Source organism: Aotus nancymaae, unplaced genomic scaffold, assembly GCF_030222135.1.
Source record: "Aotus nancymaae isolate 86718 unplaced genomic scaffold, 86718_ANA_hifiasm-v0.15.2.pri h1tg000028l, whole genome shotgun sequence".
Classification (NCBI taxonomy): domain Eukaryota; kingdom Metazoa; phylum Chordata; class Mammalia; order Primates; family Aotidae; genus Aotus; species Aotus nancymaae.
In genome coordinates, this window is record NW_026988441.1 from 5,148,769 (window position 1) to 5,165,285 (window position 16,517).

A 16,517-nucleotide genomic window follows, 5' to 3' on the forward strand; every position below is an offset into this window, starting at 1 on the left:
TCTGCCTCCTTGCATGACCCCTCCTCACTATTCCTCATCTACCCTCGGTCCTCCAATCTGCAGTCCTCCGCGGTGTAGCCTACGTCGGAAGTTCTCGCCCCGCCCTTTGAGGACCCCGTGACCTTTAGGCAGTGCCCTCCCCCAGGTCCTCTGATCCCGAAGACTCCCCGTTCCAGGTCCCTCCCTTCCATCCAGCCCGGTAGTTTTGTACTCTTTGCAGTCCCACTGTTCCTCTACCCTCCCTTAGCCCTGCCCTGCCCTCGCCTGCCCTGGTTGCTTTAAGCCCCTCACAGTCCTGCTCCTCCCTTAGTCGCTCCTTCCTACCGCCCATTCAAGTCGTTTTCTTTTTCTTTTTTTTTTTTTTTTTTGAGACAGAGTCTCTCTCTGTCGTCCAGACTGGAGTGTAGTGGTGCAATCTCGACTCACTGCAACCTCTGCCTCCTGGGTTCAAGCGATTTCTCCTGCCTCAGCCTCCCGAGTTGCTGGGACTACAGGCACCCACTACCACGCCGGGCTAATTTTTGTATTTTTAGTAGAGGCGGGATTTCACCATTTTGGCCAGGCTGGTCTCAAACTCCTGACCTCAGGTGATCCACTCACCTTGGCCTCCCAAAGTGCTGGGATTACAGGCGCCCATCATCATCCCCGGCTAATTTTAGTATTTTTAGTAGAGACAGAGTTTCACTATGTTGGCCAGGCTGATCTCGAACTCCTGACCTCAAATGATCCACCCACCTCGGCCTCCCAAAGGGCTGGGATTACAGGTGTGAGCCACCGCGTCTGGTCTCAAGATGTTTTCTATTTGTCGACCCCCACTCACCTTCCTCAGTCCCACCCATCCATCGGGACACTCATCCTCCGGACCCAGCTCCGACTAACCAGGCCCACCTTGCACCCTCAGCCCCGCGCCTCTTTACTCTCCCCCTCCTTTAGGCCTATCCAGACGCTCTCGGGTTTTCAGGCCTCTCTCAAGTCTCCACGCCTTCTCATTGAGTCTAAGTCTTTGTTCTCCTCTCCCGTCCCCTTTCAGTCCGGCCTGTTCCTCTTGCGCGGGAAAGTCCTCCGTCTCTAGCTCCCGCCCCAGAGCAGTCCACATCTACACTGTTACTACTTACTGCGGCCCTGCCCCTTCCAAGCAATGCTCCTCCCCACCAGGTCCTGCCTGGCGGTGTTTTAGGTGAGGGCGGGCCATCTCTTTTGTTTCTCTCCGCCCCTTCCTCAGTCCAATCAGGACGGCCGCTCTCATGGTGGCCCCGCCCCTCCAGGCCAGTCGGGCTCCTTTAAATAACTTTGACTTGTCCCCACCTCCCTCTGCCCTACCCGCACTTTTTCAGTTCAATCAGGTCTCTCTCTCGTATCTAACCCCGCCTTCCCCCTGCTCCCAGTGCCCCCGAACACAATTAGTAGTAACCGGTCCCGCCTCCTTTGACGCCCCGCCCCACCCCCACCTTTCTCTCTCGGAAAGAGCCAATCGCTGTGTCTCATTGGCGGCCCCGCCTCGTCCAGCTGGGTCGCGTTAGAGTCCCCGCCCCGTTCCTCCCGGCCACAGCCCCGCCCCACCTTCCCCAGCCCAATCAGTTGGGGTTCTCTCCCAGAAGCCACGCCCCCGCCACCTCGCTCCTCCTCCCACCCAATCCCGTCGGTCTCTCTCCCTGCGTCCCCGCCCCCTGCGTCCCCGCCCCTCCTGCCCCGCCCACCGTCCAATGCTGAGCTCAGTCTGCGTCTCATCCTTCCGCGGGCGCCAGGGGGCCAGCAAGCAGCAGCCGGCGCCACCGCCGCAGCCGCCAGAGTCCCCGCCGCCGCCACCGCTGCCGCCGCAGCAGCAGCAGCCTGCGCAGCCCGGCCCCGCCGCGTCCCCGGCGGGCCCCCCGGCACCCCGCGGGCCCGGGGGCCGGCGCGCCGAGCCATGCCCCGGGCTGCCGGCGGCGGCCATGGGGCGGCACGGCGGCGGCGGTGGCGACAGCGGCAAGATCGTGATCAACGTGGGCGGCGTGCGCCATGAGACGTACCGCTCGACGCTGCGCACCCTGCCGGGGACGCGGCTGGCCGGCCTGACGGAGCCCGAGGCGGCGGCGCGCTTCGACTACGACCCGGGCGCCGACGAGTTCTTCTTCGACCGGCACCCGGGAGTCTTCGCCTACGTGCTCAACTACTACCGCACCGGCAAGCTGCACTGCCCGGCCGACGTGTGCGGGCCCCTATTTGAGGAGGAGCTCGGCTTCTGGGGCATCGACGAGACCGACGTGGAGGCCTGCTGCTGGATGACCTACCGGCAGCACCGCGACGCCGAGGAGGCGCTCGACTCCTTCGAGGCGCCCGACCCCGCGGGCGCCGCCAACGCCGCAAACGCCGCGGGCGCCCACGACGGAGGCCTGGACGACGAGGCGGGCGCGGGCGGCGGCGGCCTGGACGGAGCGGGCGGCGAGCTCAAGCGCCTCTGCTTCCAGGACGCGGGCGGCGGCGCCGGGGGGCCGCCAGGGGGCGCGGGCGGCGCGGGCGGCACGTGGTGGCGCCGCTGGCAGCCCCGCGTGTGGGCGCTCTTCGAGGACCCCTACTCGTCGCGGGCTGCCAGGGTGAGCGCGCTCTCGGGGCCCCCATCCACCCCACCCCCGTCTCTCCAGGCGCCCCTAGACTCCCAGGAGCGCCCCAGCCCCACCCCTCCGGGTCTCTTTAGACTTCTCAGTCTCTTAGAAGCTTCTTCCCCAATACTGAGACTCCTGGGCTCCTCCGAACACACCCCCCTTTCACACTCATCCCCCAGATACTCCAAAGACCAATCTCCAACCTTCACGCTCTTCCAGACCCCTCCAAACCTCACCCCGACTCTCCAGGCCACCATAGACCCTTCGACACGTCCTCCAGACCGTGAATCTCTCGTGCTTTTCTGAACAACTCCATCCCCATCTTTCCTGGGCCCCTCTGAGACCCTCCCCAACCCTCACCTCTCCTGGGCCCCTCTGACACCCTCCCCAACCCTCGCCTCTCCTGGGCCCCTCTGACACCCTCCCCAACCCTCACCTCTCCTAGGCCCCTCCAAACCTCTTCTCACTACTCTTGGCCACCGTCCAGCCCTCGGTTTCTTGGACCTTCCCCAGCCCCTCAGAAGACAACTCTTCTCAGCCCTCAAAGTGTCTTAGGCACTGTGAACACTGTCCCCCACTTTCCTCGCTTTCTCCAGACTCTCCGGGGCCCCCTCTTCAACTCTCAGTCTCTCCCAGCATCTCCCTGATTCACCCCGTGGCCCCTCTCCCAGAACACCTCGCTCTCCAAGTTTGAATCTCCTGATTATTTTTTCCACCCCTCTTCTGCTCTCAAAGTCTCATCAAGCCCCCCCGCCCCAACCTCATAGCCTTCTGACCCCTCTGAACCTCCACTTGCTCTTGCCTGGGCGTTTTCACCTCCCCCTCGCTGCAGCACTGAGTCTGCTGGAACCTCTGGGCCCCCTCTGTCTTCATTCTGTGTTCAACACCCTTCTTGCAACCTCCACGCCAACTCCCATTCCAAGGACTTTCCCCATAAAGCTCCAGACCTCCCCCAAGCCTTTCACACTCCTCCTCAGTGTCTCCAGAAGCATCCCATGCCCCCATCATATGCCTTTCCTCTCCAGAACCCTCATATGTCCTCCAGAATTGCTCTTCCTCTTCCATAGATCCTTACAGCTTCTCCCCTCCATCATTTTAACTGCACAGTCCACTCTCTACCCCTGGGACTCCCCCCACTCCAAAGCCCCCACAGCCCCTTTCCTAGCCTGAGTGACTTGCTTCCCTGCTCTAGAACTTTTTCTAACCTCAAACCCTGGGACACCCTTCAAGTCATCAGCTCCAAAACTTTCATCTCAGAATAGCTTCCAATTATTTCTACCTTGCCTTGGTATTCCTTCCACCTGCCCTCTTCTTTTCTAGAACCCCCACTGTGCAAAACCCAAAACCCAGAACCCAGCCTCTCAGCCTGTCCCCCTCCATCAAAGTGAACTAAAGAGCCTTTTCTCTCTTCAAATCCCAGATTTTCCCCAAAGCTCTCTCCATCTCTCCCAGAAAACTTTCCTCAAGCATCCATAACTTCCTAGGCTAAATGACTACCCTCCCCCTGGGTTCTCTCCTGAACCTCTTCCTCCTACTAACTTCCTCCCTGTCCCGGAGACCCCGGAGGGAGAATGTGGTGGAAAAGAGAGGGGCAGTGCAAAATGGGGGCAATTGGAAATGGGGAAAATAAGAGCGATCCCAGGACCCCCTCCTAGGATCCTGGGGACCCAAACACCCAGGGGAGCAGGTCTTGGCCCCCTCCCCCCACCGTGCCACGTCCTGAGCCGGGAAGGACGCGGAGCCGCAGTGCCGCATTCGCGCCGGGGGAGGGAGGGGGGCGCCTGGAACCACCGCATAAAGTTTGGTCCCCAGAAAGCGCTGAGTTGGCGAGATTTAGGGTTGGATGGGGGGAGGTGGGGAAGAGGAGGTGCGGAAGGGACATGGCCCTAGATGCCCCCTCAAGACACTGAGAGGCTCCTTCCCCCATGGCGTGGGGCGCCCTTCTTTCCTGTGACTCCATTGAAGGGTGCTGAGGTGAGAGGCGGGATGAAGGTAGAGTTCTTCGGTGATGATCAAGGTTCGGGACAGCTACGCAGGTCATTCATTTACTCTACAAATGTGTTTTGGGTGGTCACGGTGTGCCGAGCCCTTTCCAGTCTCCCAGTGAGATGGCTTGAGAGAGTTGGGAGCTGAGGCCAAAGCAAACTGGAGGGTCCGATCCTACAGCCCCCTGCCCCCGCCCCCTTCCCCGTAATCACTCCTTTCCATCTTACAGGGACTCCAAGCCCTCCTACCCCTTCTGCTTTTGAGCCACCTTGGGGTAAGGGATTAAACTAGCCCGACGCCGTCCAGCCTCTGCAGCTGCGCACTGCGGCGGGTGCCCACCTTTCCTTGTGCCCTGGGAGGGAAGCAGTTAATCGGGCTTCTGGCTCGAGGCCTCCCGCCGGAAAGCAACAACACTGCGGCTGCGCGTTGAATACTAGGCTCCGGCCCGGAAGGGGTTAAGACGGCCCCGAGCCGCTGCGGCTGCGCACTGCGGCGGGGGAGCTGTCCGCGGTGCTGGCCGTCGTGCGCCCCGCCCCCCCGCCCGGCCGGCCCGCCCCCACTGCGGTGCCGCAGCAACGCCGCGCGCCCAGCTCGGAGGGGGCGGGGTGGAACTAGGCATGCGCTCTGCGGAGGCCACTGGCCTCTTAAACCACTGCGGAGAAGTGAAGGTGGGGGTGGGGGGAGTGCAGAGAGGACCTGTACTGGCCCCCAGCCCACCCCAAAGTCCAGGGTCCTCTCTGTGGCCCTGAAACTCCCCAACCCCTACTTCCTAGCTCTGCACCTCAGTAAAGTCAAACCCAGAGCCCACGCCCCAACCCCTGTAGAGGAAGGTGGGTGCACAGAGGGACACTGCTGACCTATGGCCCACCACAAAGTCCAAGGTCCTCTCTGTGGTCCGACAGTGGCCTCTCTGTGCTCTGCACCCCTGATTAGATGCAGAGCTCCCCATGCCCTCCCCTCCTGCACTACTCACAGGATTAAATCCCTCTCTTTACTATAACACCTGTCTTCCTTCCCTCTCCAATGCACTCCTCTCCCCTCCCACCCCTCTGCGTATCTGATAAAGCCCATGACATCTCTAGGGGCCTGGCTCATTGCTTTCCTTCCCCAAGACCCTGACCCCGCTCCCTCCTCTTCTAGGCCTTCATCAAAACCCACATCACTGTGTGGCAGGACTCTGGTCATCCCCCATCTTGAAATGGCTCAGGACCCTTCACCCTTCGTCCTCTGCACCTTTGGCAAATGCCCAAACCTCTCTTTGGCCCTGGCTCTGCCCTCTCCCACAAGGTCCAGACCAGTGACTCTCCCTTCCTCTGCAGGGCCCTAAATCCTGCCTGACTCTCCTCTTCCCTTTTTTTCAGGCTTAACCGTTCAAGCCCTTCTCCCCTTAGGGCCCTGCCCTCCGGCTCCCCTCTGTGTCACCACCCCTGCCCTGACCTCTCTGGGTGAGGCCTTGACCTTACCCTCCAACTACCTGCTGTCTCTATACCCTAACAACAGCTCAGATCTTTTAACTGTGTTCCAGGCACTGCTCCAAGCACTGTTTGGGGCCAAGTCCTTCTTACGTTCATCTAATTTAATCCTCACAACAGTCCCACTAAAAACTTCTGGTTCACAAAGCTCAATCTCTTTGCCCAATTTTGACAGGTTAAAAGCCAGATTCAAACCCAGGCTCTCTGACTCTTAACCACCTCATGATTCTGCCTCCCTGCCCACCTTCTCCCTTTCCCTGCCACTCAACTCCAAGCTGAGCCCCAAAGCCTCTGGGACACACAGGATGTGTGATCTTAGACCCCATGGCTCCCGTCCTATAGAACCTGTGGACCCTGCTGGGGAGCCCTGAAATAGGACACAGGAAACAGGAGGTTGGGGGGAGGTGGTCTAGGAAACAGCAAGGGGCCAGAAATGTTTCCAAGGAAAGAAGCTGCCCATCTGCTGTGTCTGCTGGGGCCAGCTCTTTTCCAACTGCCTCTGTTCCTTTCTCTTCCCTTTTGCTAGTTTTAGAGGGGAGATTCTAGATCTAAAATCTCCAGATCTAGATGGGATTCTGGAATTCATGGAGCCATAGGTGGGACACCTGGATTTTACCCAGAGTTTGGGTGCAGGAGGTTGGGGAAGGGGGCATCGGAAGGGTCTTCTGGAGGTTATGGTCAACCCGATGCCTAGATCACCTCTCCCCCTCTCTCTCCCTCCCTGCCCTGCAGTATGTGGCCTTTGCCTCCCTCTTCTTCATCCTCATCTCCATCACCACCTTCTGCCTGGAAACCCATGAGGGCTTCATCCATATCAGCAACAAGACGGTGACCCAGGCCTCCCCGATCCCTGGGGCGCCGCCGGAGAATATCACCAACGTGGAGGTGGAGACGGAGCCATTCCTGACCTACGTGGAGGGAGTGTGCGTGGTCTGGTTCACCTTCGAGTTCCTCATGCGCATCACCTTCTGCCCGGACAAGGTGGAGTTTCTTAAAAGCAGCCTCAACATCATCGACTGTGTGGCCATCCTGCCCTTCTATCTTGAGGTGGGCCTCTCAGGCCTCAGCTCCAAGGCCGCCAAAGACGTGCTGGGCTTCCTGCGGGTGGTCCGCTTCGTCCGCATCCTGCGCATCTTCAAGCTGACCCGGCACTTTGTGGGGCTGCGCGTGCTGGGACACACGCTCCGTGCCAGCACCAATGAGTTTCTGCTGCTCATCATCTTCCTGGCCTTAGGGGTGCTCATCTTCGCCACCATGATTTACTACGCGGAGCGCATTGGCGCTGACCCCGATGACATCCTGGGCTCCAACCACACCTACTTCAAGAACATCCCCATTGGCTTCTGGTGGGCCGTGGTCACCATGACGACCCTGGGCTATGGAGACATGTACCCCAAGACGTGGTCGGGGATGCTGGTCGGGGCGCTGTGTGCCCTGGCGGGGGTGCTGACCATCGCCATGCCCGTGCCCGTCATTGTCAACAACTTTGGCATGTACTATTCGCTGGCCATGGCCAAGCAGAAGCTGCCCAAGAAGAAGAACAAACATATACCCCGCCCCCCGCAGCCGGGCTCACCCAACTACTGCAAGCCTGACCCACCCCCGCCACCCCCGCCCCACCCGAACCACGGCAGCGGGGGCATCAGCCCGCCGCCACCCATCACCCCGCCCTCCATGGGGGTGACTGTGGCCGGGGCCTACCCAGCGGGGCCCCACACGCACCCCGGGCTGCTCAGGGGGGGAGCGGGTGGGCTGGGGATCACGGGGCTGCCTCCTCTGCCAGCCCCTGGCGAGCCTTGCCCGTTGGCTCAGGAGGAGGTGATTGAGATCAACCGGGCAGGTGAGCCTGGGCGTCAGGGGTGGGGGGCACCGGTGGAGACCCGGGGAGGAGTGGGGAGGTAGCTGCCGAGGTTCAGAGAGCCTCGAGTGGTCAGCATGGAAGACACAAGGGAGCAAAAACCAATAGCAGGAATTCAGGCCAAGAAGGAGGCACAGATAGTCACACAGAGACATAGGTTTCATGGGAAGGAGTTTTGGGGAGAAACAGATTTGCAAGGTATTCAGAGGGGCCGGCGAGGCAGAGGCAGCGTCATCAGCTGTACAGTGAGAGAGACCCGGAGAAGGAGAGTGGGGCTCAGAGAGAGACACACAGAGAGGGTCTCGAACAAATCACAGGCAGACCCGAGACAGAGCCCCAGGGACAGTGTTGAGCATCCGGCGACAGCCCTGAGGGAAGAGAGACTGAAGGCAATAGGGTCTGCGGCGGGACTCAGAAACCCGAGAGATTGTCATGGAGACCAGAGAAAGAGATGGGATGCAGATTTTTGACGGGGGTGAGGGCCCTCAGCGGCCCAGAGTTTGGGTTCTAATGACAGCAAGCCTGAGGCGGACAGACTTCAAAATAGAGTCAGGCCAGGGCAGAGCCCCAGGGCAGAATGGAAACCAGGGCCTGGTCAGTGGACTTTGCTGCGGGCAGCCTGGGAAGGTCCTGGAGAGAGATCCGGAGAGGTGCTGCTCAGAAGAAGACAGGGAGAGAGATGAGGGGAGAAGAAAGCTGCCTGTGCCTCTGTGTGTGTTCCTCCCCCTGGGGGAGTCTGTGCCTCAGAGGCAGTGGCCTGGGAGTCTGGGAGGAGGGAGAGGCTGGCGGCCCCCCTGCATCGCCCCGCCTTAAGTAGGTCAAGAAAGGGAGCTGGGCCACCTGGCCCCCATCTTGCTCCCTCAGCCACTGACCCAGTTTCACACCAATTAAAAATAGCTGGAGTCAGAGCCTAGGGGACCCCCACCTCCCATCTCTCACCTTCCCCAGCCCTTCCCCACAGTGCCCTTCCCAGAGCCCAGCACTCCTCCCTAAACAGCCACTTTCTAGCCTGCCACATCCTCCCCAGCCATCCCTCCACCTCCTACCCCTACCCCAGCCAAGTCCCCCAAAGTTCGCTCCAGCCAACTACCCTGCAACACTGCCTCACCCTCTTCCCAGCACCCAACTTGCTTCATCCCCAACTCTGTCTTTTTTTTTTCCTCCGCACCCCACCCCAGAGATGGAGTCTTGCTCTCTTCTCCCAAGCTGGTGCGCAGTGGCACCATCTCGGCTCACTGCAGCCCCTGCCTCCCAGGTTCAAGCAGTCCTCCTACCTCAGCCTCCCAAGTAGCTGGGACTACAGGTGCATGCCACCACGCCTGGCTAATTTTTGTATTTTTGATAGAGACAGGGTTTCACCATGTCAGTCAGTCTGGTCTCGAACTCCTGAGCTCAAGTGATCCGCCGGGCTCAGTCTTCCAAAGCAGTAGGATTGCAGGTGCGAGCCACCGCATCCAGCATCTTTTTTCTTTTTCTTTTTTTTTTTTTAAGACAGGGTCTCACTCTATCACCTAGGCTGGAGCTGTGGTGCCACCATGACTCACTGCAGACTGACCTCCCAGGTTCAAGTGATCCTCCTGCCTCAGTCTCCCGAGTAGCTGAGACTACAGGTGTTCACCACTGTACCAGGCTAATTTTTCTACCTTTTGTAGAGACGGGATTTTTTTTTTTTTCTTTTTTTTCCTGTCAGCTTCCTCAGGTTGAAATAGAGACGGGATTTTATGTTGCCAGGTCTGGTCTCGAACTCATGGCCTCAAGCAGTCCTCCCACTTCAGCCTCCCAAAGTGCTGGGATTACACGCATGGGCCACTGTGCCCAGCTCCAGATCATATCTTTAAACAGCACCGCACCCCAGTCCTGCTCTTCCTGGTACCCCACATCTGGCACCACCACCACGTCCCAGCTCTCAGCACCTCCCCACACCACCAGGCTCTGTCCACCTCCCTGTCCAGACCACCCTTCCCAACTACAATCGACCTTCCCAGCACTCAACACCCTCGCCTATGATGACCGCCAGCCATGCCCTCCCCCGGCCACCGTCCTGGCCACTCCTTCCCATCACCCTGCCCCTGAATCTCCACTTCCAGCGCCGAACACCCTCCAGCGCTCCCAGCATCAGCTCCGTGCAGCCCATCTTGCCCCTCCACGTATTCACCGCACCTCACTCTCGCCTTTGTCTCTGTTTGACACCCTTGGGAGCAGATCCTCGCCCCAATGGGGATCCGGCAGCAGCTGCACTTGCCCACGAGGACTGCCCCGCCATTGACCAGCCCGCCATGTCCCCAGAGGACAAGAGCCCCATCACGCCTGGAAGCCGTGGCCGCTACAGCCGGGACCGAGCCTGCTTCCTCCTCACCGACTATGCCCCTTCCCCTGATGGCTCCATCCGAAAAGGTGAGATTTCCCCCACTGGCCCCCCGGGACCCTCCCTCTCTCTCCCCTGCCCAGGGGAGGGAGGAGAGGGTGATGGGGAGGAGGCGCTGGACTTCCCTTCCCCCCTCCCTTGGCCCCTAACCGCCTCCCTCCCAGATCTTCCCCATACCCCCCGCCCCAAGTTTCCTCACCACTGACCCTTCACCTGTCTTTATTCCATGTCCATTCCCCCGAACCCTCTGGCCTCTTCCCCCACCCCCAGCCACTGGTGCTCCCCCACTGCCCCCCCAAGACTGGCGTAAGCCAGGCCCCCCAAGCTTCTTGCCCGATCTCAACGCCAACGCCGCGGCCTGGATATCCCCCTAGTGGACGAACCCCCTCCCCCCGGGGTAAGTAGCCCCCCTCCTCTGATCCACCCACTCCCAGACTCCCCACTCCTGCCTGACTAACCCCTCTGAGAACATGCAGCCCCCACTGACCGAGACTCCGGCTCCCTCACTGCAAACAGCTGTACCCACTTAACCTCCAGCTCTTGACACTGACCCCACACCCACCTACCCAGGACTCACCCTGCTCCTCACTAACCCCCGAACTAACCCAACCCTGCCTCCCACACTGCGCCTGCCCTCACGACTGACCCCATCCTCACCCCCATCAACATCTCTGCCTCCCTCCTTGGCCCTAGGGTTTTTAAAATTCAATCAGGAAAGCAGGGGGCACACCCAGAACACTTCTGGGTGAAGGATGGGAAGAAAAAGATTCAGCCACCCATCCATTCCCCTCTGAATTCAGCCAGTGCTTAGACAGCACCCACGTGCCCCAGGTGCTGGCCATGGGGAGTTCAACTGTGAACAAAATCCAATACCCCAGGAGCTTCCACTTTGGAGCAGGAGGCAGACACGGACCTAGAAAGTCATTGTTTGAGGAGATATATGCTAAAACGGAGGGAGCACAGGCAGTAAGAGGGACACTAGAAACTCCCAGGGGACGGGGCTGGGCATCAGGGAAGAGTCGATATCTGCAGTGGGACCCTAAGGTTGACCAGGAGTCCTGGCCACACCCAGAGGAAGTGAGCCCATCCAGGAATGGCTGGAGGGAACTGCAGGACAGCGCCTAGGAGACTAGACCCTGGAGGGAGAGGGATTCTCAGGTGAGATGAAGCCGGGGCCAGGCTGAGAGGCTGCAGCCTTGTCTAGGGGGCTGGGGAGGAGGCAGGTGAGCTGGGAGGGGCAGCTCTGGGGTCTTGTGAGGATGGATTGGAGATGGGAGGCTGGAAGTCAGGAGGCTGGAGAAGAGGCAGAGGTGACAGGTGGAAGCCTGAGCTGAGGCCAGGGATGTGGGGATGGAGAGGAAGGGATGAGGCAGAGAGAGCCGGGGGTCAGGGAAGAGGAGGGACAGGCCGGGGGCTGCTGGCCATGAGGGGGTGCTAATTAGTAGATGAATCATTCAGCAAGCATCACTAAGTACTTATATCACATGCTAGGAATTTAACATATATTCTTTAATCCTCGTAACAACCCGAGCCAACTCCTGGCTTCTTTCATTCATGTATTCAATCCATTCATTCACTGTTTTGGCAACTGATTCTTTTCCTTTTTTTGAGACAGAGCCTTGCTGTGTCACCCAGGTGGGAGTGCAGTGGCACAATCTCGGCTCACTGCAACCTCCACTTCCTGGCTTCAAGCGATGGGGTCTCGCTCTGTTGGCCAGGTTAGTCTTGAACTCCTGGGCTCAAGTGATCCTCCTGCCTTGGCCTCCCAAAGTGCTAGGATTACCGGCATGAGCCACCACCCCTGGCCACAACTGATTCTTGAGAACACAGTTTTAGGCACTGTAGGTTTGGGATTAAACAAATCATGAATCTGCCATTATGGTTTACAATCTAGAGCAGGGATCAGCAAACTAACTCCAGTCTGAGGGCCCGATCTTTCAGCCATCTGTTTTTGTAAATAAAGCTTTACTGGAACACAGCCATGCTGAGCCACAACAGCAGAGCGGAATACTTGGGACAGAGACTATACAGCCCCCATAGCCAAAGAGATTTACTATCTGGCCTTTTACAGGAAAAGTTTCCAGTCCCTCATAGGAGGAAGCAGAAAATAAGCAATTGAGGCTGGGTGCAGTGGCTCATGCCTGTAATCTCAGCACTTTGGGAGGTCGAGGAGGGCAGATCACTTGAGATCAGGAGTTCGAGACCAGCCTGGCCAACATGATGAAAACCCATCGCTACTAAAAATACAAAAATTAGCCGGGCGTGGTGGTGGGCACCTGTAGTCCCAGCTACCCAGGAGGCTGAGGCAGGAGAATCGCTTGAACCCAGGAGGCAGAAGAAGTTGCAGTGAGCCGAGATTGGGCCACTGCACTCCAGCCTGGGTGACAGACAGTGAGAGTCCCCTCAAAAAAAAAAAAGAAAAGAAAAAGAAGGAAGGAAGGAAGGGCAAGATTATTCGTCTGGCCACTTCAGTTAAAGAGGTCTGGCTGGGCACAGTGGCTACCATTTATAACTCCAGCACTTTGGGAGGCCAAGTTGGGAGTAACCTAGGAATTTGAGACCAGCTGGGGCAACTTAGCAATACCTATTTCCTCAAAAAAGAAAAAAAAAAACTTAGGTGTGGTGGTGCATGCCTGTAGACCCAGCTACTTGGGAGGCTGAGGTGGAGGATTGTCTGAGCCCAGGGGTTTGGGAGGCTGCATTGAGCCACGATTGTGCCACGGTGCTCCAGCCTGGGGGGACAGAGTGGGACCCTGTCTCTGCGGAAGAAAAGGAGTTCTGCCAAGGACTTTCTGAGGAGGTGACACAGAACCTGAAGGGTGAAAAGGGCCAGGCAGGTGGAAGCAACGGCAGGTGGACAGGCCCTGAGCTGCCTGGGGTCGGGGGGAAGAGTGTGGCTTGTTAAAGGGACAGCAAGGAGAGCAGTGAGGCAGATCCCAGTGGCTGAGGGGAGAGGGCTGCCGAAGTCAGGGAGAGGGATCAGGATGGGTTCTGTGGCCATAGTGAGGAGGCAGGACTTTATTTTAAATGTGAAGGGAAGCCACATGAAGGTATGTGGTCCACGCTTTCATTCAACAACCGTCTGTGGAATCGTTTCTAGAAATGCAGACGCATCCTCAAGAATGCCTGCCCACAGCCTAAGGAGATGCCATGGGGAACTTGGGAGCTTCCAGGGATGGCATCATCTAAATCCCTGTGTTTCACAGCAGTTCAGGGAGGGCCATGACCAACCCACCACCCCAGGCCACAGAGCATCCTGCGAGAGAGCCCAGGCTTCCTGGCTCAGTCCAGAGCGGGGACTGTCTGGCTCCCCTTGCTTCCATCCCCACCACCTCTCCTTTTTACAACCCCCCATCATTGTCCATTTCCATCTCACCCCCACTCCCCTCTCCGCTCCTATCTAACCTCCCCGCCCTGCTGCTTGCACCTGCTCCCAGTCCTTTACCTTCCTCTGTTCCCCACCCCCAGGTCTGGAGGGGCCCCTGTGGGATTGAGGGGAAGAGGGCGTGGGGAGGGTGTGGGCCTAAGGGTGAGGGAGGATTGGGTTGGGGTGGCTGGGTGGGGGCGGTCCCTGCTTCTCTTGCCTATGATGCCAGAATCCATTCATTGAACTCAAATCATGGCTGGAGCTGATGGGGTTGGCTGAAGTGTCTCCTCCTGTGCCCTGGGTCCTTCCCCCTCCATCCCTCCCCAAGCCTCCTCCTTGCTCTTCCACAACCCCTCCTCCAACAAGACCCCTTTGGCCTATTCCCCCCATGCTCCTTCCCCCAAGAGTCTCTCCCACCGCGACCTTCCCTTCCCAGTGGTTTTGTTTTTGAGATGGGGTCTTGCTCTGTCACCCAGGCTGGAGTGCAGTGGCACGATCTTGGCTCACTGCAGCCCCTGCCTCCTGGGTTCAAGCGATTCTCCTGCCTCAGCCTCCTGAATGGCTGGAATTACACGCGCTTGCCACCATGCCCTGCTCATTTTTGTATTTTTAGTAGAGACGGGGGTTTTGCCATCTTGGCCAGACTGGTCTCAAACTCCTGGATTCAAGTGCTCCCCCTGCCTCTGCCTCCCGAAGTGCTGGGATGACAGGTGTGAGCCACCGCACCCGTCTTCTCCCTCTCTAATTGTCCCCTGTGGTCCTCCCAAGACCCTCCTTACCTTTAGGCCTGTCCTCCACCCATGCTCCTCCCTCCTACAGCTGCCCTCACCTGATCACTGGCTCCCACTCCTCCCCAGCACTCTCCCCCCTCCCTCCCCTAGCCACCCCGGAAGCTCCCTCCATATTTGATGTCTCGGCCACCCCCCATTTCACTGCTCCCCTCACCCAGAAAACACCTGAAAGGAGGAAGAGATGCCGGTGGAGTTTCTCCATCCCCCCAACAGTGAGGCTGTGTTGGGGGGTTTCCCATAACCATCCTCCCTCCCCACCATGACTCTGTGTATTTCTGTCCCCAGCTCTTGTCACCGCCTGAGACCTCGAGAGACCCTCGGTCCCCCCCTACCCCTTCCCCCCAGGTTAGCAATTGGGAATGGCTGGGTGGGGGTGTTCCCAAGACACTGGGCTTCAAATCTCCCCCCAAGCCCTCTCTCCTATGGTCAAGACACCTTTGTCCAGACAGTCCCCTTAGCGTGGCCTGGAAAAGCCACAAAACTCCCTGTGGGGGCTGCAGAACCGTGCCGGCAGCCCTGGGCTTTGTAGAAAACACACACACTGCTGCTGGATCTTCAGTCCCATTAGCTATAGGCTGCCGTGAGAGCTTTCCGCACCCATCAGAAGCTCAGAGCCGTCTTGGACCCTTTAAAGTGGTCTCTCTCACCAGACCTCCCCGTCCTTCCCCCGCCCTCCTTAGACTCTTCCGGAGGAGCCTCCCTTCCCCCCACCCCCCACTGCTCTTGGAGTTCTCATCTGATTCCCCTAGGGCACTGCCAGCTTCACTCCACTCAGCCCCCTCGCAGACCCCACCCGCTGCCTGCCCTCTTTCCCTAAAACTGGGTCAGCCCCCAGCCCCTCCTCGGTCGCAGCATTCCCTGCCCTCTCCGCCGGCTGCTCCCACATGCATTCCACCCAGCCCCTCCCCACGCCCCTGCCGCCCACCATCCCGCCGTGCTGCCCCCCACCTTTTGCCTCAGATGAGGGGTCCAGTGGAGGAGGGAAGTGGGGTGGACTGTGGTGGGGATGGGGCGGGGGAGGCTCGGCGGGCACCAACCTGCCTCCTAATCCGGAGTCTCTCCCCCTCCCCATGTCTCCACCTTTCTCGTCGATGTTGACTGACTCCCCGATTTGTTCACTTTCTCTCTCTATCTCCTTGGTCCACCTCTGTCCATCTTTGTCTCTTGTCATCTGTCCTCTTGTGTCTGTCTGCCTGTCTCTCCGTTTCTTATCCGCTCTCCCTTGCCTTGTCTCTGGGTCTCTCTTGTCCTTTCCATCCATTTCTTTCTCTGTCTTTTTCTCCCTGCCTTGGGTCTCTCTGTTGGACCCTTCCCTGCACCCCCATCTTTGTGCTTCCCCCTGTTCCTCACACCTCCCCACCCCCCAGGTTACGAGAAATCCCGCAGCCTGAGCAGCATCGCGGGCCTGAGCGGGGTGTCCCTGCGTCTTGCGCCCCTTGCCACCCCACCTGGCTCTCCCCGAGCCTCCCGCCGCGCGCCCCCGACCCTGCCCTCCATCCTTTAGCGCTCCCCTCCCCCCTGTGGGGGGACTCGGGGGTGACTGGGAAGAAGGTCAAAGGAGCTGGGGGCGGGGGGTGGGGAAAAGGGTTTTTTTTAAAAAAATCAAAAAGTCATTAATAATATGCAACCGAGATGACGATGCCAGCAGACACCCCCGGGCCCCTCACCCCCAACCTGGGCCCCACCAGGATGGAGAGAGGGGCCACAGCCTGTCCCCCCAACTCTTCCCCCCAAAAAAAAGCCTTCTCAGGTCTCCATGAGCCATAGGACATTCCCCTCCCATCAACTTGTGTAAATAGGTCCAAATTAAGCCAGTTACATCTTGGGGCACCTCCCCCACACACTGCATGCCTTCCCTAACCTGGAGCCCCCCACTCCAAGTCCACCTCAGCAATAAGCCGCCAGGGGCTGCATGTGTGGGTTTGAGGGGCAGGCACTCTGGGAAGGGGGCTGGCACCTCCCAGGGGTCAGGCTGGCCTTTCAGGTCTCCAGCCTTCCCATCCTTTACCCCAGGACCACCAGCCCTGTGTGTTGATTAGGGGAAAACAACCCCAAAACGAGAAGCAACCAAGGGGAAGGAGGAACAGTTACCCAAG

At 59.0% G+C, this 16,517-nt stretch overlaps 1 protein-coding gene across 3 annotated transcripts; it reads left to right on the forward strand.

The window, feature by feature from the left end:
• The first annotated feature begins 1,703 nt into the window (after positions 1 to 1,703).
• KCNC3 (potassium voltage-gated channel subfamily C member 3) lies at positions 1,704 to 15,997 on the forward strand. Of its 3 annotated transcripts, none has more exons than XM_064381015.1 (5): positions 1,704 to 2,573; positions 6,773 to 7,880; positions 10,101 to 10,292; positions 10,534 to 10,660; positions 15,789 to 15,855. In XM_064381015.1, exons 1-4 carry the CDS (start codon positions 1,704 to 1,706, stop codon positions 10,635 to 10,637), a joined length of 2,274 nt encoding a protein of 757 aa, XP_064237085.1. In that variant the 3' UTR covers positions 10,638 to 10,660; positions 15,789 to 15,855. The 3 variants fall into 3 exon arrangements, with proteins under 3 accessions (XP_064237085.1, XP_064237084.1, XP_064237083.1); XM_064381014.1 differs by lacking the exon at positions 15,789 to 15,855 and adding an exon at positions 14,707 to 15,310; XM_064381013.1 differs by lacking the exon at positions 10,534 to 10,660 and having other exon boundaries at positions 15,789 to 15,997.
• Positions 15,998 to 16,517: the final 520 nt, after the last annotated feature.